At 33.8% G+C, this 24,289-nt stretch overlaps 3 protein-coding genes across 4 annotated transcripts; 1 reads left to right on the forward strand and 2 right to left on the reverse strand.

Annotated features, from left to right (window-relative positions):
• The first annotated feature begins 343 nt into the window (after positions 1 to 343).
• On the forward strand, positions 344 to 904 carry LOC147406876 (uncharacterized). Its single transcript, XM_086432798.1, has 2 exons — positions 344 to 541; positions 622 to 904. The coding sequence occupies exons 1-2, from the start codon at positions 407 to 409 to the stop codon at positions 769 to 771; spliced, it is 285 nt and encodes a 94-aa protein (XP_086288924.1). The 5' UTR covers positions 344 to 406; the 3' UTR covers positions 772 to 904.
• A 2,647-nt stretch (positions 905 to 3,551) lies between these two features.
• Positions 3,552 to 14,223, reverse strand: LOC147406877 (uncharacterized). Its single transcript, XM_086432799.1, has 15 exons — positions 14,045 to 14,223; positions 13,733 to 13,854; positions 13,377 to 13,427; positions 12,553 to 12,672; positions 12,316 to 12,435; positions 10,211 to 10,352; positions 9,969 to 10,139; positions 9,707 to 9,868; positions 7,758 to 7,864; positions 7,408 to 7,498; positions 6,987 to 7,128; positions 6,725 to 6,881; positions 5,360 to 5,476; positions 5,119 to 5,242; positions 3,552 to 3,988 (listed from the first exon to the last, which is right to left on the reverse strand). Exons 1-15 carry the CDS (start codon positions 14,084 to 14,086, stop codon positions 3,734 to 3,736), a joined length of 1,923 nt encoding a protein of 640 aa, XP_086288925.1. The 5' UTR covers positions 14,087 to 14,223; the 3' UTR covers positions 3,552 to 3,733.
• Positions 14,224 to 15,505: 1,282 nt separating this feature from the next.
• On the reverse strand, positions 15,506 to 23,943 carry LOC147406878 (cellulose synthase A catalytic subunit 2 [UDP-forming]-like). Of its 2 annotated transcripts, XM_086435212.1 has the most exons (13): positions 23,600 to 23,942; positions 22,518 to 22,713; positions 22,206 to 22,438; positions 22,021 to 22,123; positions 21,748 to 21,934; positions 19,095 to 19,361; positions 18,666 to 19,011; positions 18,241 to 18,378; positions 17,961 to 18,086; positions 17,602 to 17,814; positions 17,014 to 17,487; positions 16,570 to 16,920; positions 15,506 to 16,437 (listed from the first exon to the last, which is right to left on the reverse strand). In XM_086435212.1, exons 1-13 carry the CDS (start codon positions 23,678 to 23,680, stop codon positions 15,856 to 15,858), a joined length of 3,297 nt encoding a protein of 1,098 aa, XP_086291338.1. In that variant the 5' UTR covers positions 23,681 to 23,942; the 3' UTR covers positions 15,506 to 15,855. The 2 variants fall into 2 exon arrangements, with proteins under 2 accessions (XP_086291338.1, XP_086291339.1); XM_086435213.1 differs by lacking the exon at positions 17,602 to 17,814 and having other exon boundaries at positions 23,600 to 23,943.
• Positions 23,944 to 24,289: the final 346 nt, after the last annotated feature.

The following is a 24,289-nucleotide window of genomic DNA, read 5'->3' on the forward strand; positions in this document are numbered from 1 at the left end:
CCCTCTCAATCTTTGTTAAATATATATATAAAAGACAAGCAAATTTAGATTTACTCTTAAACATAAATTTATAGTTGTATTTGTAATTTGCATGCTTAAAAGTTGTATAAGTATTTGTAATTTCTCCGTGACCATGATCTGATATGATCCCCATCATTATTGGATCGAAAATGGATCTACTGACCTGATCCAAATCTGATGTCTTTGACAGCAACGTAAAAAGCATAGTGTACGTGGGTAGCTAATAACCTTACACGTGGGATAATATTCAAAACGTGGTGATCCAAGGATGACTCTTCTTTACTTCATTTCCATGCATATATAAACAAAGAGAGGCTGATGAGAGATCAGGAGCGCAGCAGACGTACGTGTGAGAGTTTTTGGGAGAGTTGAGAAGAGGATTAAGATGAGGAATGAGGAGAGGGAGAGGGAGAGGAAGGAGGAGATGTCAATGATGTCTCGAATAAAGAACAAATACCTTTATTTCACTACTTCTTTACAAGAAGGTCTCAGTTATATAAAAGCCTTTTTTGTAGGCAAGGTAGGTACACTTTTAATTAAATTTAAAAAACTTAATTTTCTTTCTTTGTTAATTAAAAATGTGTTTAAGCTTATTAACAGGCAAAGAAGATGACGGCAAGAGATGAGAAGGAAGCAACTGAAGCAGATCTCCAGACTGCTAAAATGCAAGTTGAAGCTACAGATGAAGCTGAGGATAACAAAGAGAAATTGATTCAAGCTACTACTACCACCACTACTGAGGATCGATGATTGATACCAAATTAATTAATAATAGGGGTTCTACTTAATTCCACATGTAAATATATAAATGTACCAAATTAAGGGTTTTATAAATCTAAGCTAGTGTTTGGTTTGAAATTGAATTGAGATCAAATTTGTTTAATTTCGCCTCTCTTTATCATAATAATTATAAGAGATCTCTCTCTCTCTCTCTCTCTCTCTCTCAACCATGCAGCCTGAGCTCATTAACACAATTTGAGTTGAGTTTCTAAATTAGGGTTAACTTTGAGTTAGGTAGTTTTGGGTGGTTGGACTCATTGAACGAAGGTTTCAAAACTCATGTTGGTCTTGCCCGAGTCGTCTTGGTATCGGACAGGGGCGAGATGGATGGATAAGTCAATTTTTCTGACTGAGATATTAAACCCCACGTTCATTTATTTTATTTTATTTATTTATTATGAATAAGACGTGTCAAACATATTGGAAAATTCCGAAGACAACTCAGTATCTGAAATGGATGTTCATTTTTTTATTTTTTCTAACGAGACGTCGCAAAAGTATCTCGGAAAACTATCCAATATTTTTTCTAACGAGACGTCGCAAAAATATCTCGGAAAACTCATCCAAGACGACTTGGTATCTGACATGAATGAGAAGCGAAACCAAGTTTTAAAAAACTTGAACATGCCTAATTTTATTTTGTTTTGATTAGCTATCTTAATCAAGAAAAGAAAAAAGAAAGATTTTCTAACTTGAAAGAGTGAATATTTTATAACTAGAAAGTCTTCATTTGGTCAATACTCGAACAAGGAATCATAATTCTTTTCCCTTGGGATACACATACAAATCACCATAAAAGATGTGCATTTATATATCCCGAGAAAATAGATCTATGGTTTTGTGTCCATAACATGTCAATTGAGTATTGACCGAGTGAAAACTTTCTAGTTAGAATATCAGCACTCTAAAAATAAATTAAAGATTAACATAATAAATGACTCGTTAAAACTTACTTACTTGCATCATTCCCTTGAACCTAACCCCTTCAAGCATTAGTTTAATGTATGTTATGACCTAGTCAGATAGACGTGAGTCATGCCCAATTCTGACCCTCATTTTTGTTTTTTGTTTGAGAGATGAAAGTTTAAAAAAAAGAATTTAGAAAATTACTTAAGACCCCGCGAGTTGTTTTTTTTTTTTTTCTAAATAGTCTCCAAGTTTTGTGGGGTAGCTTGATTGGATATCTAGTAAAGTTTTTTCTTTCTTAATGATCCCTCGTTACTAGTAAACTCACCATTTTTTATTATTTACTGTCAAGTTCACCACTTTTTATTACTATCGAACTCGACGTTTTTTATATGTAGTGTCAAGTTCACAAGTTTTACTATCGAACTCACCACTATTTATCGTCAAGTTCATCACTTTTTATTTACTATTGAACTCGATGCTTTTTAATTATTGTCGAGCTCACTTCTTAAATAAGAAGTGGTGAACTCGACACGAATAAAACCCACCCATTTTTAATTTTTGAGTTTTTCCTTCATCAATTTTCATCTAAAAACTAAGAAAAAAAGTGAAAAAAAAATCTTAATTTTTTTACATACATATTCAAAATGTTTGAAAAAATCCTTGAAAATGGTTTATTCTTCTTTCTTAACTTCTTTCCGACGGAATGGAATCTTTGAAACTCAATTGAGATGTTAAAAATTCAATTTTTGAATGAAAATGATAATTTTGAATGGTTAAGGCATTCAATCGAGAGAAATGTGGGAGATGAGGTCTAGGGACATCATTTAAAAAGAAAAATTTTACTAAGGCCATGTTTGGATTGAGAGAAGTGGAGAGAAGAGAAACTCATTAAGAAAAGAGAAGTAAAGGGAAGAGAAGAGAAGATAAACTCAATTTCTCTCCACTATGTTTGGATTGACATGAATGAAAGAAATTGGGACAATTTTGAAATTTTAAAATATCTTAAAAAAATTAAGGGACAGAGTTGGAATAATAAAATATTTTAAAAGGTTTTTTCTCCATTTATCTCTTTTCTCCACTTTTTGACAGAAAGAAAACTCGCCTATTTCTCTCCAATTCTTTTCTCTTCTCTCTCCCACTTAACAATCCAAACAAGAGAAATGGAGAGAAATTCATTTATTTTCTCTTCTCTTCTCTTATATCCATTTCTCTCAATCCAAACACAACGTAAATGTCCTGTCAAACTACTGTCGAAAACTTAAAGACTATTTAGAAATATACCTTTCCACGAGGATCTTTTAAATAATTTTTTCAAAAATAAAAAAAATCAATGCCATGTCGAATATGCCCAAACTCTCTCTCTCTCTCTCTCTCTCTCTATATATATATATATATATATATATATATGGGAAATGTTCAGCAACAAATATTTTGACAAAACATTTTTCAAAACATGGGTTAGAGGTTTTGGAATGGGCTGATTTTTGGTGAGGATGATCTCTACGGTGAGGAGATGATCATCATCAAAAATCAGCCCATTCCAAAACTTCTAACCCCATTAAAAATGGTTTACAAAAAATGGACGGTCCACAATTTTTCAACTTGTAAACTGGGGCTATAAGTTTTGGAATGGGCTGATTTTTGATGAGGATTGATCTCCTCACCATAGAGATCATCCTCACCAAAAATCAGCCCATTCCAAAACCTCTAACCCATGTTTTGAAAAATGTTTTGCCAAAATGTTTGTTGCTGAACGGGACTATATATATAGAGACGCTATAAAGGTCATTGGGTCAATGAATCAGCCCATAATGGGACCATTTCATTCTTTAACCACTTTCAAATTAAAAATAAATCAGCATTACAAGTTACTATTTAAACATGAGCCATGGATTCAAGTATTGTAGCGATGATCAGAATCCGAACACAAGTAATACATCAAAAGGAGTTCATTAAAATTCAAAATAAATAATTATGGTTTAAGAGCTAAAGTAGTTTCTAATGAATAAAAATAAGTTCAACATTAGTTGTTGGAGTTGGACGGTGGGGGCCCTTCTAAACGCATGTAGTCATACATTATCCCCTGAAATGGGCTGATAGCTCTTGGTTGAGTCAGAAATATGGTATTGTTTCCTTCTACAAGTCGAGCGGCGCCTGGTATGTCGACACTGTAGAGCCAATACAACCCGTGAATGCCATGCCTTGCTATCGTGTTGTCTTTTCCAATTACTCCAGATGTAAAGTGAGGAGGATTTGCTTTGGCGTCGTTGATTCGAACCTTAGCCCAATACAACAAAATTCAAAATATAAGTTTAAAGAGTCTACCTTAAAAATAAAATGGTACTTGGGGCTTTGAAATCCATACAAAGGCTCTTTTATACTCCACATGATTTAATGAATTACTCAATTTCCTTTTAGAACAACTGGAAATAAAATTCATAAGAAAAACTTACTCCAGAGGACTTCACCACCCAAATAAGGGTTTTGGAGGAAAATAAACCTCAAGCCATGTACTATTAACATATTCTCCCTTAAAGGTGAAATAACTCTCTCCAAACCTTACATTTTCAAGTTGTTTACAAATTCTCCCTCAACAAAAATATTTATTTTTAGATGATAAGGTTACCCCACTTTCAACAACTATATATTGATTATAAGTTACTTAAAACAGCAAGCAAACAATTTTAGTGTCCAACTATATATATATTTGTAACGAGGTGATCATGTGATAGCGAGCCAGCCATTGGACCATTGGGACCCAAAGACTAACCTTATCCACAGGACTAGCCCACAAACCACACGCATCATCTCACACTGTCACGTGAAGTCATTAAATAGCCACCTTAATGGTGAAGGGGCTATAGAGATTAGAAATCACGATCTGGGGAGCACACCCAGTCGCTTTCTTACCATCTTGTCTAGACCCCGGTGGGTATGTCCAACCATACTGGACACAAGAAGCTGAACAGCATTAAATATTATTTTTTTTTAAGATAAGAATACCCCTCAATTTCAAGCAGATCACCAAGGTTGCACTGTTTTTACATTACAAACTTGACAATTGTGGTTGGTTTCTTACAATCTATATATGGGTAGCATTTGATAGCCAATGTTGGAGTCCAAATTTGTCTTATATGACTTAAAGTTTTTGATTGGGCTGATTTTTTTTTTTTTGTGAGGATGATCTCTTTGGTGAGGAGATCACCCTCACAAAAACTCAGCCCAATCTGAAACTTCTAATCCCATCAAAAGTGATTTATAAATTAACGGTAAAAAATTGACAGTCCACAATTCTGACCCACTTTTATTTTTTTGGTCCACCTCCTAATAGACTCAAAACGATAAAAGGTTCATTACTTAATCAGCACTTGAATCCCAATTGTATTTATTGATATTTAAATCCCATACCTGTAATTCAGCAATCGTGGCGGATGCAATTGCCAATCGAAGTTTATAAATTCCGGTTGGGTCCACCATGTCAAGATTGAAAATAATCTGCCATGTTGTTCCTTGGTATCCATTTGCCTTCTTCCTGCAAATAATGGGTTGAGTTCTTGGAAGTTTACAGAAGGATAAAAATAAAGGACACTTTGAAATTAGAATGAAGTAAAGCTTGATTAGGTAAAACAATGCTGGATGAATCACACACCTGGTCACCTGTGCAAAAAACCAATCTTTCTCATAATCACTAACACCAACGGTGTAGACAAGATCACCATTGGGATATAAATCCGAATACCTCTCCCACAATCCATATTGCCTAAATCTGTCGAAAGAATCCAAAGGATTGAGATCAATTTATTTGATTTTTTTTATTAAACCTGTAATTAAGTACAATAATTGAAACATATTCTAGATAGGAACGTAACACTTAAAGATGTATATTTAATACACCTGAGTCATGAGAAGACTTGAGAAGTCATAGTCTGAGGTTAAATAAGCCAAGGCCAATGGTATTAGAGTCGTGCTGGCGTGACAAAAAGTGGGACACAGGAGTGACACAATAACGTGGTGGTGAGCACATAACCGTAGATGCTTTTCCATGAGAAACAAGTAAAATGCATCTACGGTTATGTGTGCCACCACGTCATTTGTGTCACCCTTGTGTCTTTGTTTGTGTCATTCTAGCATTGGTCATGAAAGTATTGTCCGAGATTACGACATCACTATCTGACATGACACTCTTAGGAGATGACTAACAAGTAGAATCCCTTATTGACCTCAACTTGACACTGTTATGAGTTCAATTAGATCCCTAAAATGCCTAATATATTAGTCAATTAAAACTTTACTTTTGACGATTCAACAAAATTTCATATGATTTTTAAAATTTCATCTTATAAAATTTCATATGATTTTTAGTTCAAAGGATCAATATAAATCCACATCTAAACCTTATTTAGTGAGGTCAAAATTATATATGAAAAATTACATATCTAGTGGAAGAAAACTGAGGATTTTCTGCATGATTCTCCAATATTTACCAATACATATTCACATACCATACCAAAATGAGCACCTTGCACTCAATGAAAAATTTTAAATCCATAAAAGATTCATGCATGTGAGGGTCATGAAAAATTAATCGTCTCCAAACTCATTTCCTATAACCTAGTCAGTTGTTTTTTTTTTTACAAGGATTCTATGTATTTGGGTATTCTCCAAAGATCTATAATTGCCCAACATTACCCTATAATATTGTGTCAGGACATAAAACGCCTATATCTCATGAGTGCCAAAACTTGTTACTCATAATGTATAGTGATCGCATACATTGTATTATTTTTAATTTTTTACATTTTCTATTTTTTGTACATCCCAAATGGAAAAAAATGTAATGTCTCGAGATCGTTCTAGGTAGTATCTATTAGCATTATTGTGCATGTACAAGTCAATCATTATTTTAAGACACTTTTCTAATCCACGAATTATACATGCCAGCTGGTTTGATTCCTATACTCTTAAGCTCATTGTACCATGCGATAAGATATGGATGGTGATGACGAGAATTTACCTGTCGGGATGATTAATGTAAAGTTTGTTGACATAGTTTGGATTAGGATCAGGGACAAAGAACTCCATTGCGGAACGATCAGGGATGCCTATTTCCCACAAAGTGGGACCATCTCTTGGAGGTTCATAAACAAGATCTCCCATGTCGATATCACATCCTATTTTACATGTTCCAAGGATTACCAAAAGTATATATATAAGAGATGTTACTTGAAGCTATATTCACAATGGAAATCATCATAAAAATGAGAAATTATTAAAACCTTTTGTGATGGTGATATCAACATCATATTTGTAATCTCCAATAAAACCAGGGACCCATGCATAAAGATTATAGTCTCCTGTTCTAATATCACTAATGGTGAAATAACCATCCTCATCAGCTCTAGTCCAAAATTGGTAGCCCTGAGAAGGTGATAAACTTGTAAATTCATTAGATCAGTTGGACATTTTTAGATTTTAAATTTTATCTACTGAAATCCATATCATATTGTGAAAGATAATTCGCTACTATTTGCCCAGTTTGGATTATAGAGTCCACCTATATTGCTTTAGAAATTTTCTTTAATTTAAAAGGATCTTTCTCCAATTTAATATATATAGTGAATAAATATACACTTTATTATAATAAATCCCATGTCTAATACCCTATAATGGATTAGACAAAATGAAAGTATGTATGACCTTGCATTCTCTTTGCCACGAACCAACATCTCCAGGCAAAGCCAGGCCCACATAAGCAGAATCTGCTGATATATAATCTTCATCAATGTACCTTACATCATAGAAAAATTAATTACTTTTTTTTTTTTTACTAGTATTAAACTATTAATATAATAACAGGATTTAGGTAGGTTTGTAAATGGGCCTGAATTTAGCCCGCCCCATTCTGTTATGGGTTGGATTTGGGTAGTCTTACTAGACACATTTGATTATTTACAGGTCCAATTCATATTTATGCTGGGTCGAGGCTTTGAAATTGGTAAACTTTTTTTTTTTGACCCAGCCCATTTACACAGGCTTATGAGACATACCTGTCTTGGACTAGTAATCTACCACTAAGGGTACCACGCTCATCAGAAGAAGGAAAGTCCTCAGAAGCAGGAAAAGTGTACGGCCAGCTTTGGACTTCAATCAACATCTACAACAAGATTACTAGTTTCAGTATGTGATTGTTATATTATATCACTTCAAACATATAAAAGGATCATAAAAAAGAGGGGTGATTTAGACATACCCTTCACGTTTTGGTAAAAATGTTTGGGTGGGTCTATTTTTAAGTTGATGACATATATACCCTTTGACTTTTGACTTTTACTTCGAAATTTCTAATTCTTTAATTTCATGATTATTTTTATTTTTATTTTCAAATTCAACTTAATTTCTCATAAATAAATAAAAACCTTTGATTTTTCTACCTAAAATTTCATCATCTTCTATTTTTCCTAAATTTCATTATATCTTGTTCTTGAAGTTGGAAGGATGGAAATGGAGGATATAGAATTTTATGGTTGAAGATGAGGATTACAAGTTTTCCCAAGTGGTTGAAGAATAAGAGCTTTTAGCTAGTGATTGAAATGAGGGTATTTAGGTTTATTTTATAATAGTCTCTCATAAGAGACTGAGGTCAAGGGGTGTACCACCAGTTTGAACACATAGGCGTATCTCAAATATTCATCAAGATAGAAGGTATCTATAATTAAAAAATCACAGAGAGCAATTTTTTAGACCAAACTAAGGTGCTGTTTGTTAAACTGAAAAAAATAAGTGCTGAATAGCATTAAGTGCTGAAACTTATAAGCGCTGAATTTAAGTGCTGAAAAAGTTGTTTGTTTAGATGCTAAATCATATTTGTAAACATTGCTGAAACTGGTAAATTTTCTTTGTTACCCTTACAATCATATTATACATTATTTGCATGTTTCAAATGCCTATTTCTTATCAAACACAATAAAATATATTATTTCTTATAAAATTAAAATGCAATTCATTTTTAAATAATAAATAATACTCAAATCTTCACTTTATAAATAATAATTTCTATTTATAAAAGCCCACAAATTTCAAATTAAAAATAATAATGTCATACAAGTCACAAAAATTTGAAATCAACATTAAAAGAACTTAATTTTGGATGAATAATTTTCGATGGAAATGAAGGATGTGTAATTATAAAAGTACCCTATGAATTAATAAGGGCAACCCACACCATAGTCAATTTTTTTTTTTTGTTTTATATGAGTTAAAATTTTTGGAATGAGCAAATTTTTAGTGAGGATGGTATATATAGTCTAGAGATCATCCTCACAAAAAATCAATCCTTTTTGAAGCTTCTAACTCGTCAAAAATAGTTTAAAAAAAAAAAAGAAGGGACAATTTACAGTTATAGAATTTGCTTTGATAGGGTTAGAAGTTTCAGGATGTACTAATTTTTGGTGAGGATGATCTCCTCATTGTAGAGATCATCATCATCAAAAATCAACTTATTCAAAAACTTTTAACCCATATAAAATAAAATAATTTAGTCATGGTGTGAGTTTATTAATTTGTGTAGTGTTTATATATTAATGAGGAGATCATCCTCATCAAAAATCTACTCATTCCAAAACTTTTAACTCATATAAAATAAAATAATTTAGCCATGGTGTGGATTTATTAATTTGTGGGATGTTTATATACTTATCCATGGGATATAAGAGGTAATATCTTTTTAAGAATAAGGGCATACTTGTCCATGTTCAAAAAAATGAAGGGCATATTTGTCCATGTCAGAAAAACGAAGTGTTTACCGCTTCAGCATCAAAATAATGCTGAATTTTTTTCACTTATTTTCAGCAATAAGCGCTGAAAATATAAAGCAAACAAACGTGCTATTTTAACAAAAAATGCTAAATTTAATTTTTTTCAGCAATAAACACTGAAAAATAACGCAAACAAACACTGCCTAAGTCGTGACAATGGAGTATGAGAAACGAATTATTACCTGAGCCTTAGCGTCCTCCCAAAGTGAAGAAGGTAGAGCGTCATCAGGGTCGAATGTGGAATTAAGATATATAAAAACAGGTCCAAAAACCTTTTTCCATGACTCTCCATTTCTGAATTTGGGTACCAGATCTTCTCCTGCGTAATGTCCACTCAGAAACATCTGAACCGTTCATCATCCCCCAATCAGCAAAGATCACACCAACAGTAGCTAGCTAATTATTATTAACCAACAGCGATATGTCTATGAGATTGATACTTACAGCAAGGGTGGTGGGCCCTACATGTGAGGTAAGGTTCTGCTTCACGGGCCCACCTGATCTAAACTCATCACTCGGTGTAATCTGCCAGAATCCAACTGGAGGATCTAAGCTTATCCATCCGTGGACCTTGTTCACTCCATTTTCCATTGAATATTGGTACTTGTCATCCACCTGCGCAGTACAGAATCAATACCAATATAATACTAAGTATGAGAGAGAGAGAGAGAGAGAGAGAAGTGAACCTCCCCTTTGAGGTCAGGGTTGATTGGATTGGTCAAAAGAACTGCTTCAGGGTAAGCTAAAGGTTGACAACGTCCGGGCAAACGGTCATCGGGCATGGGCATGATCCTTTGCCTGTCATCTGCTATGGCCATGTAATGAAACCTACATTCATGCATGCATTTTTAATCAATAATTTTATAAACTAAACAAATTAAATTCAAACTCAAATAACCTTAATATATTAAGAGTGTATTTGAAAAGTGAAAGTTGTGTTAAAATATGGCTAAAAGACAATTAGACCGGTGCAAATGTGTATTTTTTTGTCTGTCTAAGATAATTTAAGTTGGATTTGTAATTTATGTAAGTGACCCACTTATATAGTGTTTCTAAAAAGAATTTTATTTTCTTTTTACTGTTGTAAGAAATATAATTTTAAGTCTAAATCTTTTTTGAAAAAGAGAGTAGAGAAAGAAAGAAATCCAAGAGATAAAAGATTGAAAATTTTAGAAAGATTGAGATTTAAAAGAAAGTGAAGTTAAATGATAGAGGTGACTCATTGAATCAATTTATCTCATTTTTTTTAAAAGTGAAATCGAACTCCAACGCTCATACCTCTGTGGACGTAACCTTTGAGTGAATCACATAAAATCTCGTGTTGCGGGTATTGTCTTCTTACTATTTTCTTTGTATAGTTGTTTATCTTTTTTGCATTTATTACTATTAATTAGATTATTCTTCATTATCATTATCAAACAAGGTCTTTGAAAGTGTGGTATATAAAGTCTTTGGTGAATAATAAAATAGGTACTTGATTAAATTACTAACCGAGTTTCACAAGGGTGTTCACGTGCACAATAAGTTGAACACTCTAAAATTGTCAAAGGATCGACTCACATGAGTTCCCAACTCACCAACTCTCTAACTTACTAAAATTGGATCATTTCAACTTTCACCTTAAGAGATGAAAGTTGATAACCCTCTCTCATCTCTTATTTAAAATTTTATTTATTAATATAAAAATAATAAAATGTAAGAATAATAATAAATTTAAAAACTAAAAAAAGTTAAATATGTTATTTTTATTTATTTCAATAATAAGAAAAACTTGTAATGAATAATAATAATAATAAAACATATATATATTTTATTTATTTTATTTATTATAATAATGAGAAAAAAAAAGGATATTATCTTGGGTGAATTACTATTTCTGAGTTGAAAATGAGTTATTTACGATTCTAACCACTTTTCATTTTAATTACCAAAACGTGAATAATCACGTTTTCGTTATAAAAAAAATTCAAGACAAGGTAATTATTTCATAGGTTTAAAGCAACAATTTTGTAGGTTCAAAGTGAAATAGTCACTTTAAAAAACTCTAAATTCGTTATCGTTCACATTTTGGTAATTAATATGAACAATGAGCCATAATCGTAAATTCGTCAAAAGTTAATCATTTTTTCGTAAATATCTCTATTGTCTTTAACCTCGACATTAATTTAGAAAGTTGAATTTATTTTAATAAAAAATATATATACTTTCTTCAATTTAGATCTCAATGAAGTTGGAGTTCTCAATATCTCTAAGGTGAATTTTTGTAACTAATCTAACACATCATTACTATTATAATGAGAGAATATGGAGTAATAGTGGTGAACACCACAATTTGAGTGGTCATACATGCCCCCACTTCTATTTAAATTTAATATAATCAAAAGTTGAACTTGAGGGCAAAAATCCAACCAGACCATTGATAATCCCAAATAGAAATAGAAAATGCTGAGATGACAAAAAGAATTTACTGCAATTCTCACAAGTCTAATGTGGGATGTGCACATAATCATGGATATATTTCCTCGTGATACATGTAAAAATCATTTATGGTTATGTATGCATGTCCACATCAGAATTGTGAGAATCACAATAAATTCTGTGTCACTCCAGCACGATTGAATAGAAATTAATGGAAGAACAAGATTTATTAATTAATTAATCAACCCCAAATCTTTAAAACCACTTTACTTTATTTATAGAAGGAAAATGTTGGGATGACACAACCGGAGACACAAGCACCCCAACACCACTCTTTATAGAAATATGGAAAAATGGATAGTTTGGAATTTACTTGTCCTTTCTAAGCTTGAAAGCAATTCTGGTTTCAGCCATGTTGAAATCTGGCCATCCTTCCAAGTGCTCATAAATTGCATATGAGTAGAAGCCCGAGCAGCCACGCAGCATTATGAACCTGCGAGTTCATTAATTAATTATAAAAATATATATAAATTTTGTAATTTATTTATAACAGATACTAGAAATAATCCCTTTAATTTAATTCTCTAATTGAAAAGAATTAAATATTTACCTTTTGTCTATGTTTAAGGGAACTAATTTTCCCTTGAGTGAGGGATCCCATGTTCTTGTGAAAGATATCTCCACCTGATTTTCATCTTCCAGAATTACTTTAAAACTAGTCCCTTGAATCCTGAATATATACCAATCAATTAGTTTGATATAATGGTCGTTATTAAATTTAATGTATGAAATAATGTGGCAGTATAACATCATAAATAAAAGCCAATAAATTAAAGAAAAAAAGAAAAAATCATCTTCAAAATCTTAATACACCAAGAAATATTGAAGAAATCACCATGTCAAGAACCAATGGATTCTGCTGAAAAATCAAAGATTTTTTTTTTTGGTGCAAGATATTGAAGGCAAGGACATTTATTATCTCCAATTTTGGCCATTCAAGGTTCACGAATTCCTATGTAACTTTTTCTTAGAATAATGATTCTTGGACACCCCGTTCTGACATACTTCCCCTGAGGGCCCTAACACGGCATGGGTAACAACCATAGATCTTTTCCTTGGGATACACAATTACATATATTGTGTATTCTGAGAAAAAGAATTTATGGTTCTAGCCTATGCCATGTCAAGGAGCGTATGCCAAAGGGGCGTCAGAAAATCATGACTCTTTTTCTTAAAGTTTTTATCTTTTATTAAATGATTTATCTTCAAACAACATATGTCTCATCATGGTTGAGAACCAAAGATTGATTTTGTCTACAAAGATTTTGCATTTTTTTTTAAAAAATCCACCTGAAAAGAATTAGATTTTATAAAAAGGTTTGCTAATTATAAAAAATAAAGAAAAATCAAATAATATAACCCAAGACAACTTACACATCAAATATCCCAGCAGCTCCGGGCTCGCTCCAAACAAGATCCCAGTACCTACAAATTCCATAAAATGAATAATTCCATTAACTCCTATTTCATTATAAATTAGTAAAAATAAGAATTAAGTAATTTTGCATTGGAAATATAATTGAAAACCATCAGTAATAGAATTGTCGTGGAGTTCATGTTCTAGGCTTTAGATCGATCTTATATTCATAGTTCTTCCCCTCTCCATTAGATGGGTCTGTTGGAGTAGTTGGTTGGTTAACAATAAACATCAAAGAGCATCTATTAGAATAAATTGACAAATCCAAGTATTTTGCCTTTATAATGGCAAAGAAACTGGAAAAACTACATACCCTCTGTTACTTTCATCATTACGGAATTCAAGTAAATTGTCGAGGGCATTGTATCTTATACCGGTGACAATTCCTTGGGGATTCGAAAATGTAACTTGTAGGATTCCATTATCCATCATCACCTGCAAATTAATATCCAAATCATCACAAGTCATCGAGATATTCATCCAAAAAATATTCCCTTATGAGGTCTTGAATTAATTCTTGGCCTCATAGTGGACTATTTTTGTCTATAATAGTATATTTCATAACAACCAAAAATTTAATCAACTTTGTCAAAATTATTTTTTGATATTAAAAATAAATAAATACATGTTGATCTTGTATTTGTAGATGAACCCCGATAGGCGACATCGAATCTCGACCCTTGATCAAGTAGCAATGTGAATCCCAACTCAGTTTATATTTCTTTTTTCAAAGTACAGGAATGGTAAATGCAAGTATATATATAAGAACTTATATTGGGCTTCTTCTTGTGATCTTTGTCTTGCATTAGAGACAAAGTATTCTCTCTCTTTCTTCACAGAATTTATATAAATAAATTCTTTATTTTAAGATAAAACTTTATTTTTTCATGGCTTTGAAGCCAAACTTCCTTTTAATTTAAGATAATATAAGATAGAGGTTGCCGTGAAAGATTCGTTAGAGCGTGTCAAGAGTCATGATTAGTGATCTAACTCTATTGGACTTGTTTCATGATTTCAGTGTGGCTCATGAACTTTAGGGACTTAGTCTATTTTTTTATGCTACTGTCATGGAGTGGATTCGGGTTAGGCCAACCAAATGCTAGCCCAACCCTAAACCTCTAATGGGTCGAGTCTTAAATGTTCAAGTTCTAACCCAAACCGACCCGACCCAAATGCTGTGGATATTAATGGGTTTAACAGAGCTAATTTTAAAATTGTTGGGGCGGATAATATTTTGTATGAGATACGCGGCTAACATGGCAGGCACAAAACCATAGATCATTTTCTTCGGGATACACAAGGAATAAAGATCTACGGTTCTGTGCCCTAACCACATTGTCTGCATACAGACCACGCATGTGTCAGCGCGTCGTTTTATCATTAGTCTTTGCATAATCCTATTATAGTTTAGTCATTATCACCACGATCTTCATCATAAAAAGTAAAAAATTTATAATCTGACAATATGATTTGTTTAAAAAGGTACCTACAGTATAAATTAAATGAGTAAACCAAACATTTTAACTTCAAATTAATTTTTTGTGTGAAATAGTCTACTATTTTTCGGGTATCTGTATGTTTTGTTTGTCTCATTTTATCATATAAATTGATATTGTATTTTATATTTAGAAATCAGATTATTATATATATTTTGTTTTTGTATACGATAATTGTTATATTTATTCTAAAGCGGTGAATCCAATTCAGAATAAATAATTTAAAAAAAAAACAACAAACCAGGCAACATATGTTTGTATTAGAAGAAAAATTCTAACATCCAACGTGGGCACCGAGGGTCCAAGAATTGTTGAAGATTGATGGTCCCATCATCAAATCACGATGAAGATGATTAATGATCTTCTTCATCAACCATCTCATTATCAAAGTTCAAATCATCTTTAATCCATTGAATCTTTTTTGTATATGAGTGATGATTTCAAAAGAAGACACCTCTATACATATATATCTTCCAATTGGTTAGAAAACCTGAGAAATTTTAATTAAAAGTAGAAATCAAACCAACACAAAATCGAGAAAGGAAAAAAACAGAATAACTGTAAATGCAAAAATCCACATATCCAGATCCTTGTGAATGAAAATAAATTATAGATTAAAAACACAAGAACAATTTAAGCAATGTTCTCTTCAGCTTACAAACAGGTATCTGAAATCGCCACCCCAGCCCAACCCCCCAAAATGCACAATGTATCAAAAGAATCAGTTAAACCTTTTGTAAACAAATCCAATGTGTTAGCCAGCTCCCAGTCCTGTATCTACATAAACCCACCAAAACTCACTATAAGTAACCCATTTGTATAACTCACTTCTCAATACAAGATATAGTGTCAAGGGGTATGTCTCTTATTAGGCCCGCTGCATCACAACAATTTCATGCAACTCCCAACCATATAACTTGAAACCATCTTAAACCGCGTCTCAATCACAATCCAACCCACAAACTTCTAATACAATATCGCTTTTTGCTAAAAATGGGTTGATCCGGACCCACAAGAGTGAGAGGATAGAAGCAAGTAGAATTGACCAAACCAGAATAATAGTAGGCAGCCTATCTTGTTTCCCCATAAATCCCTTGAGGAATGGATAGAGATGAGCAATGACCCAAATGGCAAAGAAAAGCTTTCCAAACAACGGACCCCATGACTCATACCCATTGTTGATGGCATCTGACATCCCAACTGCCACACCAATTATGTTGATGATCAACAACGTCATAGGAGGGATCAACAATGACGTCCACTTGAATAGATATAGCTCCGAGAATTGTCCATCTTCAGTTCCTTTGGAGGTGACAGTGAAGTTTGTGTTGACACCAGCCAAAACCTTGAGTATGCCTTGGAAAAGTGCAAAAAGGTGAGAAGAGACACCACCAATCACCCAAAACTGCTCATTTCTCCACCATTCTTCTAATCCAACACCTCCCCATTGCATCTCGAGGATACCCGTTGCAATTATAGATATGAAGAGAGCCATGAACACAATGCTAGCATAGTTGCTAATCTGTAGATAGAACAGAAGCGCTTTGTGTGAGCTAAAAGTTTTCTTGAAATTGAGAACTAAAACAATGTAAAGGTGCACAATTTAAGATCTTGTGATTATCTTTCACAAGCAGCAGTAGAGGTGTAGAGGTACCTCAGGAATGATAAACTTTCCAGTAAGGAGGCAGACAGCAGGCAATGTACAGTATACAATCAAAGGAATGGATGTCCACGGATAGACGACTGAGTTTATATAGGAAAACCGTTCCAACAATTTCAAACCACAACCATAACCGTACCAGATCGGGCAGTGCCGGCTCAAGAAAATCTCAACAGATCCAAGGGCCCACCGAAGAACCTGGTGTAGACGGTCTGAAAGGTTGATGGGAGCAGATCCTTTAAACGCGGGCCTTTTGGGAATGCAGTACACAGATCGCCAGCCATGGCAATGCATTTTGAAGCCCGTCAAAATATCCTCCGTAACAGAGCCATATATCCATCCAACCTGGTTCCACAATTAGAAAAAAAAAATTATAAACAAATCTTGCTCAACGAGAAAGAAATTAAAGCTTTTCCAAGCTTTTCTCCACATTGTTACCTCTTTTCCCCACTCTGTTTTATCTTCATAACCACAGCTAATGACATGAATGGATTCTTTCAATAGAGAAGTAGAGCTTGCTCCCTCGGGAATTCCACCATTTTCTTTAAGCGTCGAAGCTACGAACACTGGAGATTGACCAAATTTTTTCACCAATTTTCTTTGAGGCATTAGGGATGTCTTCTCACTATCTATTCCTGCAATTCCCTCTTCGATATTTTCAAGTGCATGTATCTGTTTTGATGCCTCTCTGTGTTTCATCTTTTTTCTCTGTTCTTTCTTTGGCTTAGTTTTCTTGTTCTTCCTTTTAGACCCACAACACAAACAGCACCATTTCGGCCAACAGTTACAAGTCTTTCCTGGAGGCTTCTTCTTGATAGGGGCATCATATCCATACAGAGCGTACCTTCTGAAAACACACCCGGTTCCAACATAAATAGGTCCCTGGATCCCATCAAGTCCTTTCATGTTGATCTGATTTCAATCCAAGAAAAAAAGAACAAGGATGAAAGGAATTAGTTTTTTTCCAACATCAACAAGATAAAACTACACCACCAAAATGTGGGTCCCCCAAGAAACACTACATACATCAAAGAACACAACGTTGCGATTTGAGTATCTGTCATTATGATCGATCCCATCGAATCGTTGAGGGAACTGCACATAGCAAATTTTCTTCCCAGACATTGGATCCATCATGAAACACATGGCTTCTCTTAGTGCCTTACTGTTGTTTATGTAATGATCACAATCAACATTCAGGAGATAAGGAGCATTGGAAATGATCGCTGAAACCCTCACCTTTAAGAATTATCCAAATAAATAAATAAATATATAATTGGCAAAAATTGAATAAAATACAGAACTTCATTTGTTGATAACAAAGAAAGAAATATGAGAACGAAAAAAAAAACTGTGACCAACAAAAACAAACCGATTGAACTCACCAGAGCATTCATTGCCCCAGCTTTCTTGTGGTGATCAAAACCTGGTCTCTTTTCACGAGAAACATACACTAGATGGGGTAACTCACTTCCTTCGACATCACGAACTCCATTGTGGCCAAGTAAAACCTGTTTTGGATGGCAAATAATGAAAGATAAGAGAATCCGTAAGTTTCTCGTAGAACATAGATAGGTTCTTCTCTTAGTGATTGCTACTGGTACATTGCACCCAGAGGTAATCAAGAAATGATAAGTCTATAGTCAAGTTAAAAGAACCCTTTACCTGGATCATTCCCGGATGGTCCCGAACATTGTTCCCAGGCCATGGGGTTCCATCCTGTATTGTCCAACCCTCCTCAGGAACCTTTTGTGCCATGGCAACCAATCCATTTATCCGAACCTTGAACTCTTCATATTCTCTCTGTGATCACAGAACAATGCAATCAAATACCAATCCCGACTGTTTAGAAACTAATATGTATTTTTGAACATGATGAGAACACAAGCTGAGGAACAATAAGGTCCGATGGCATGTCCAACTAGGTAGATTAATAATATATATAGTAGTTCAGATTGATAACGACATTGTGAGGGCCATGATAATGCTATAATTGCAAAAGTTTTAGTTAATGAATGTTGCACCTCACTTCCTGGAAAATGGGAAATATGGCCAAAACGATAAACCAAACATGAATGAAAGATTCAAACCTTCATTGCACGCCGTTCCGTCACGAATAATGGATGGACCTTGTCTTTCAGATAGTCAATCCCCTGAGAGAAATACCATTCTGGAGCCCGTGGTTCAATATTGAATTTTTTGCAGAATGGAACCCACTTCCTTGCAAACTCAGATGTCTCAGATAGAGCTTCAAACGTAAGCATGGAAGCTCCGTCATCAGAAACGTAGCATGCAACTTTGTCAACCGGATAATCCACAGCAAGGATAGATAGGACAGTGTTAGCAGTGATGAGTGGAGGTTCTTTCAGAGGATCAACTGTGCTCACGAATATGTCTATATTACCTAAATTGGATGGCTTCCCTTCTTTTTCATACCTGAGAGCAAATTTAAGGTCCAAAATATAAGGCAACATAACGCCAGAAAAAATGGAACCTAACATAGGGTAGAATTCAAATACCTTAATGATAACCGATCAAGGTAAGTTTCACGCTCAATCGGGTACCATTTTGGGAACTGATCCAAAATCCATGATGCAGCAAACCATATTTCACAAATAACAGATGTCAACCACAATACATATGCTTCATGGACTGGGTGGAGAAGTCTATAATGAAAAAAGAATCCCAGAATTACGAGTCGGAGTAAAATTATCAATCTGTATGGATTAATTTTGCTTGAAGGAATTGGTAACTTCCTTGAAAGTGGTTGCCTGCCTTCGTCCATTCTGAAAAATTAAATTTAATGCAGCTTGTAAATAGATAAATATGTATCAATCAAACAAAAAAATTTGGATTAATTAGCAGAGTACAGAACATGCAAAGGTTGATAAATAATTTTGCAGTAACGCCAGTATCTGAACTAATCTGTCAAGGATGTTAAGTACCAATCCATGTTGCATGCACTCTTCTATAAGGGTGAAGTGCCCATCACAATATCCATTATCATTTTTATTATTACAAAAACATAATTATTATGTTTTAAATTATCTAACATTTTGTGCCAAGTCAAAGAATCCTGTTTCCTGGTATTGGATGAATCCAACAGTCCATACCTTAGTGGACTCTGAAACCTATACATGCATCTGTGCAACACATGTTACCACACATTGAATTGAGGACAAACTTCATATCGAAATTCAACATGGATAAAAGAATTTAGACACGGAAGATTTTCAATACCAATAAGATAGTTTAGCAAAATATTTCATGGGCCAAGATCTTGTGTGACCAAATGGAGAATGAGAATAAATGAATTTATGAGGAGAATAGATCAAATCTTGCACGCAAATTTCTAACAATATCTAAAACATACTTGATCCAAGCTCCTGAAATCAAACTTTGCTAAGAAGTCTGATCATCAAGAGATATGATATGACACACTTTTTTTTTGTTATATTAATATGTTTCCAGTGTGAAATTCAATGCAAGTCATACTTACCCAATACATTTAAAAAGCTGTTTGAAGAAATCAGAAGTTTCTCTTCTGCAAATTTTCTGTGTATCTTTATATTTTCTATAATGGTACACAGAAAGAATTTTCACATTGTTTTTAATAATTTAGCTGGGCCCTCCTCTGAGTTAGTCTGGCAAATGCCTAGTTAAAAATAATATCTTCACTTGTCTGTATTTAACAGTCATGCCCAAAAGAAACACCAACTCATTGTAACTATTTTGAGCAACAAACCAAGTCCCAAAATGAATTGACCAAATTGTTTTGAGAGCTGCTATTGGCACCCCAACTTTTACTTATTACACCCAATTGCTTAAATTATTTATCACACCACAATTAAAGATTCAAACATTACAAAGGTTTGGCTCAAAGTATATATCTCAACATTATAAAACATAATAACAGTAGATCAAACAATTTCAGTAGTTGTTTACAATTATGATTAGGCTCATACAAAATCTTAAACCCCAAAAATAGGAATCTAGAAAAGAAAGAAAAAAAAAGAGGGAGAGAGAATTCCTATTGGCACCCAACTTTTACTTATTCTCAACCATTTACTTATTTTCTTTATTTTTTAGAGAGATTTATTGGGCAGACCTATCTGTTGCAATTTTATTACAAAAACTCCCTTCCTTTATCAAGTTTGTTACCTGCACAGACCTTACTTTATGAATCATGCTACCATGACTAACTCAATAAGATTTCAAATTGTACTAAGGGTCATTGGGCCAACATGGATAATCAAATTAGCAATCCAACAGCACAGCCTACTAAATTTCATGGAAAAACTCAGATTAGACAGAAAAATTGAAAAATAAAAATAAAAAAATCGTTTTGAGCTTAATAGTAGATGTTGAAAATGGATGGATATAGAACTCCCAAATATAAAACTAAAATTCAACAGTGAAAATTAATTTAATTTTTTTCAAATTTTTTTTAAAGTTCCTAGAATTTTGTCCTTTGTAATCTTGTACGTTAGATCGTGTTTTTGGAACCCACAAATTGATGTGATTAGAATCCACTCCAAGTTATGTTAAGTAACAAATTAACCTAAAAAAATTTGAAATTATAACATGGATCCACTCCAGGTTTGCTCGGTAATGAACTTGATAGAGTGAGGTTTGGTGGGTAACGAACTTCATAAAGCAAGGTTCTCTTGGAGTTGTCAGAACTCCAAGGGAGTTTTTGTAATAAAAGTGCAATAGTCTGCCGTGTGAATCTCTCTATTTTTTAATTGGAGTGTGATAAGTAAACGCTGGGGTGCCAATAGCAGCTCATTGTTTATAAGAACAAAAAAAGACTCAAGCAACCAAAGAAATCAATTAAATTGAAATAACAACCAAGGCTCTCAAACCAGATTATTTCAGAAAATAATAAATAAGAAGCTTCTTTGAGGATTTTCTGGTAAGGTGGGATAGGGTTTATAATTTAGCAATGGAGTAGAGTTTTCTTTTGATAGGTCATGTTTGTTTGTAACCTTTCGGGTGGTCACCTTGACCCCTGTTCTTAATGAAATTATCTTTACCTACCAAAAAAGACAAATAAAAAGCTTCTAGAAAGCAAACTCTTGAATTATATGAATTCAAGTGTAGAACAACTACGATTCAAAACTCAACTAAAATAACATTCATAAAATTTGAGAAAAATAGCATAACACTTGCTTGGGCAAATCAGGATCATCTTGTTCATCTCCATCATAGTTCTCAACACCATTTCTCCCTTGGTGCTTCAATACCTGCAACTTGTTATTCTGCTTTTCCTTCCATTCCTCCACCCGATCCTTCCATGCAACACTCCCATAACCATGTACAACTAGATCTTTCTTAGGATCCATCAATCTTGGTTGGACTGCAAGATAACAACTCTTCATTACAATAAACGAGAGAGAAATGATATTCAAACTAGCGTAAGCAGAATGAGCCACAACAACTTACGAGATATAGAAGAATCGGGAAATGGATTCGGATGAATCCTCTTCCCATGACCAATGAATGGGGATATAATAAGTGCATGTTGATCAGATGAAATCCCAACATCCTAAAGGAAGAAAAACTTAGAATTAGCACATAATTCTTTAAGTTTAAATAAAACAATGGATCAGAACAAATCAATCATTCACCTCTCGGCCATCAGTCAAGAGAGGTATTTCCGGACAAAAGGAGGATGAATCCAAATCTGACATGGCAGCCCGAGACTCATTGGCATGGAAGTCACGGCTGACGTTAAGGCGTGCAGTAAGCAAAGCCTCTGCTGTGTGATACGGTTCGCCACTGTTGTGGCTACTAAAATCAAACTCGTTCTCCAAATCATCAACACCATCCTCGTCCTCATCACCTTCCACTCTAGGACTGCCTGTGAAATTGGCATCTTGTTAGGAACAATTTACAATGATTGGAAGAGAAGTAGAAGATATAGAGAATTAGAGGCCGGCCTTTGATACGCTGGTATCTGATTTTGCATTGAGGGCAAGCCTGGTCGCCCTCTCTTCTTTCGTACTCATAGCAATGCCTACACACGGGGAAGCCACATTCATTGCAGGCAACAAAGGTCTCTCCTTCTGTAGTAATCTCAATCTCATCCCCACAAATTCGGCAAATCGACCCACTCAATTCTTTCACAGATTTTACCTTTGAAAATCATATATAACAACCAAAATTCCATTAGCCCAAGATTGTGCAAAATGGAAAGAACATAATTACAGAACTATCAAAGGAATTATAAGCAAAAATTTCGATAGTTTAATTTTAGAAAAAGAAAATAATGCAAATAGTATTTCAAAGCTAAGCTCAATGATCAAGTAATCAAGAAGGGTAAAACCATATCCCCATTCAATAGCAATACCATGTATATAAGGAAGAGTGGCTTTCAGAGGCCCTAAAGAGAGCCAAACATTTTTCAAAACATGGGTTAGAAGTTTCGGAATGGGCTGATTTTTTGTGAAGGTGATCTCTATGATGAGGAGATTATCCTCACCAAAAATCAGCCAGTTCTGAAACGTCTAACCCCATCAAAGGTGATTTACAAAAATCAGACGGTCCACGATTCTTCAACTTATAAACTAGGGTTAGAAGTTTTGAAATGAGCTGATTTTTGGTGAGAATGATCTTTTCATCACAGAGATCATCCTCACAAAAAATCAGCCTATTCCGAAACTTCTAACCAATGTTTTGAAAAATGTTTGGCACAATGTTTGGCTCTCTCTAGGTCCTCCGAACGCTCCCGATATAGGAAATATCAAATTATATCTAAATAACAGTATTACAGAGACTGAGTAAGTTTAACAACACTTCAGAAACATCCCAATAAGCAAAAAAAAAAAAAAAACAACACACAAATCGACAATCACATAGAGAAATTGAAACACCCAGATTAAATAAAATAAAATAAAACACAATAATTTAAACGAAACACATACACACAACAACAACAAATTGACTAAAAATCAACAAAAATGAGTGGAATACAATAGGATGAGAAAAATAAGAAGAAGAGATTTTAGTGTTGTAATCTTACTTGTACAATCTCATCAGCATTAATGACAATGAATTCGTTTCTGTTGTGAGAACCAGCAACAAGTCGACCACCCTTATCCATCACCCCCCAAATCAACTACTTCGATCAATCACACACTTCAAATACAAAAACCCATCTCTCTACCACATCCATCACCTTAAAATCCATTAAAATAAAACTCATTTCTCATCTCTAATGCTTTGTTTGGATAGTGAGAAATGGAAACAAAAGAAAAGAACAACTGTGAGTTTCTCTCCATTTCTCACGTTTGGATTGTCAAACGGGGAGAGAATAAAAAACTTGGAGGGTACAAAAGACCTGTTTTTTTTCTCTCTTTTTCTTTTCAAATCGAAGCGAATTGGAGAGAGAAAAATATACTGGAGATTGATGGATTACTTGAAAATACTAATATACCCTAACTAAAAGATTACATTTTCAACTCATGTCCTAAACACTAATAAATTAAAAAACTCAAAATATTCTAGCTCACAGCCATCCATTACTTTCCACAGCCATTTTCCATTGTGGTCATTGGTTGTCCGATTGGGAATTTGTGGGATTTTTTTTTATTTAACTATGATTTTTGTGACGTACCTTGATCATAATTTTTGTTGATCATAATGGATAAATAACTTAACTATGAGTAATGGATACTTTTATTGTAATTACTTTTTAGAAGTCATTATATAT

This window comes from Akebia trifoliata, chromosome 3 (genome assembly GCF_017979445.1).
Source record: "Akebia trifoliata isolate Shusen 1 chromosome 3, ASM1797944v1, whole genome shotgun sequence".
NCBI lineage: Eukaryota > Viridiplantae > Streptophyta > Magnoliopsida > Ranunculales > Lardizabalaceae > Akebia > Akebia trifoliata.

What these genes read in the sequence shown, in the direction of transcription:
- LOC147406876 (XM_086432798.1), top strand. Translation starts at nt 407, where the DNA reads ATGAGGAATGAGGAGAGGGAGAGGGAGAGGAAGGAGGAGATGTCAATG. An exon ending in AAGCCTTTTTTGTAGGCAAG is followed by an intron (nt 542 to 621) that starts GTAGGTACACTT and finishes GCTTATTAACAG; the next exon opens with GCAAAGAAGATGACGGCAAG.
- LOC147406878 (XM_086435212.1), bottom strand. Translation starts at nt 23,680, where the DNA reads ATGGATAAGGGTGGTCGACTTGTTGCTGGTTCTCACAACAGAAACGAA. An exon ending in TCCCGATTCTTCTATATCTC is followed by an intron (nt 21,935 to 22,020) that starts GTAAGTTGTTGT and finishes GTTATCTTGCAG; the next exon opens with TCCAACCAAGATTGATGGAT. An exon ending in GAAAGTTTATCATTCCTGAG is followed by an intron (nt 16,438 to 16,569) that starts GTACCTCTACAC and finishes TTCTATCTACAG; the next exon opens with ATTAGCAACTATGCTAGCAT.
- LOC147406877 (XM_086432799.1), bottom strand. Translation starts at nt 14,086, where the DNA reads ATGTCGCCTATCGGGGTTCATCTACAAATACAAGATCAACAT. An exon ending in GGGAGGACGCTAAGGCTCAG is followed by an intron (nt 7,865 to 9,706) that starts GTAATAATTCGT and finishes ATCTTGTTGTAG; the next exon opens with ATGTTGATTGAAGTCCAAAG. An exon ending in TGATATCACCATCACAAAAG is followed by an intron (nt 6,882 to 6,986) that starts GTTTTAATAATT and finishes CATGTAAAATAG; the next exon opens with GATGTGATATCGACATGGGA.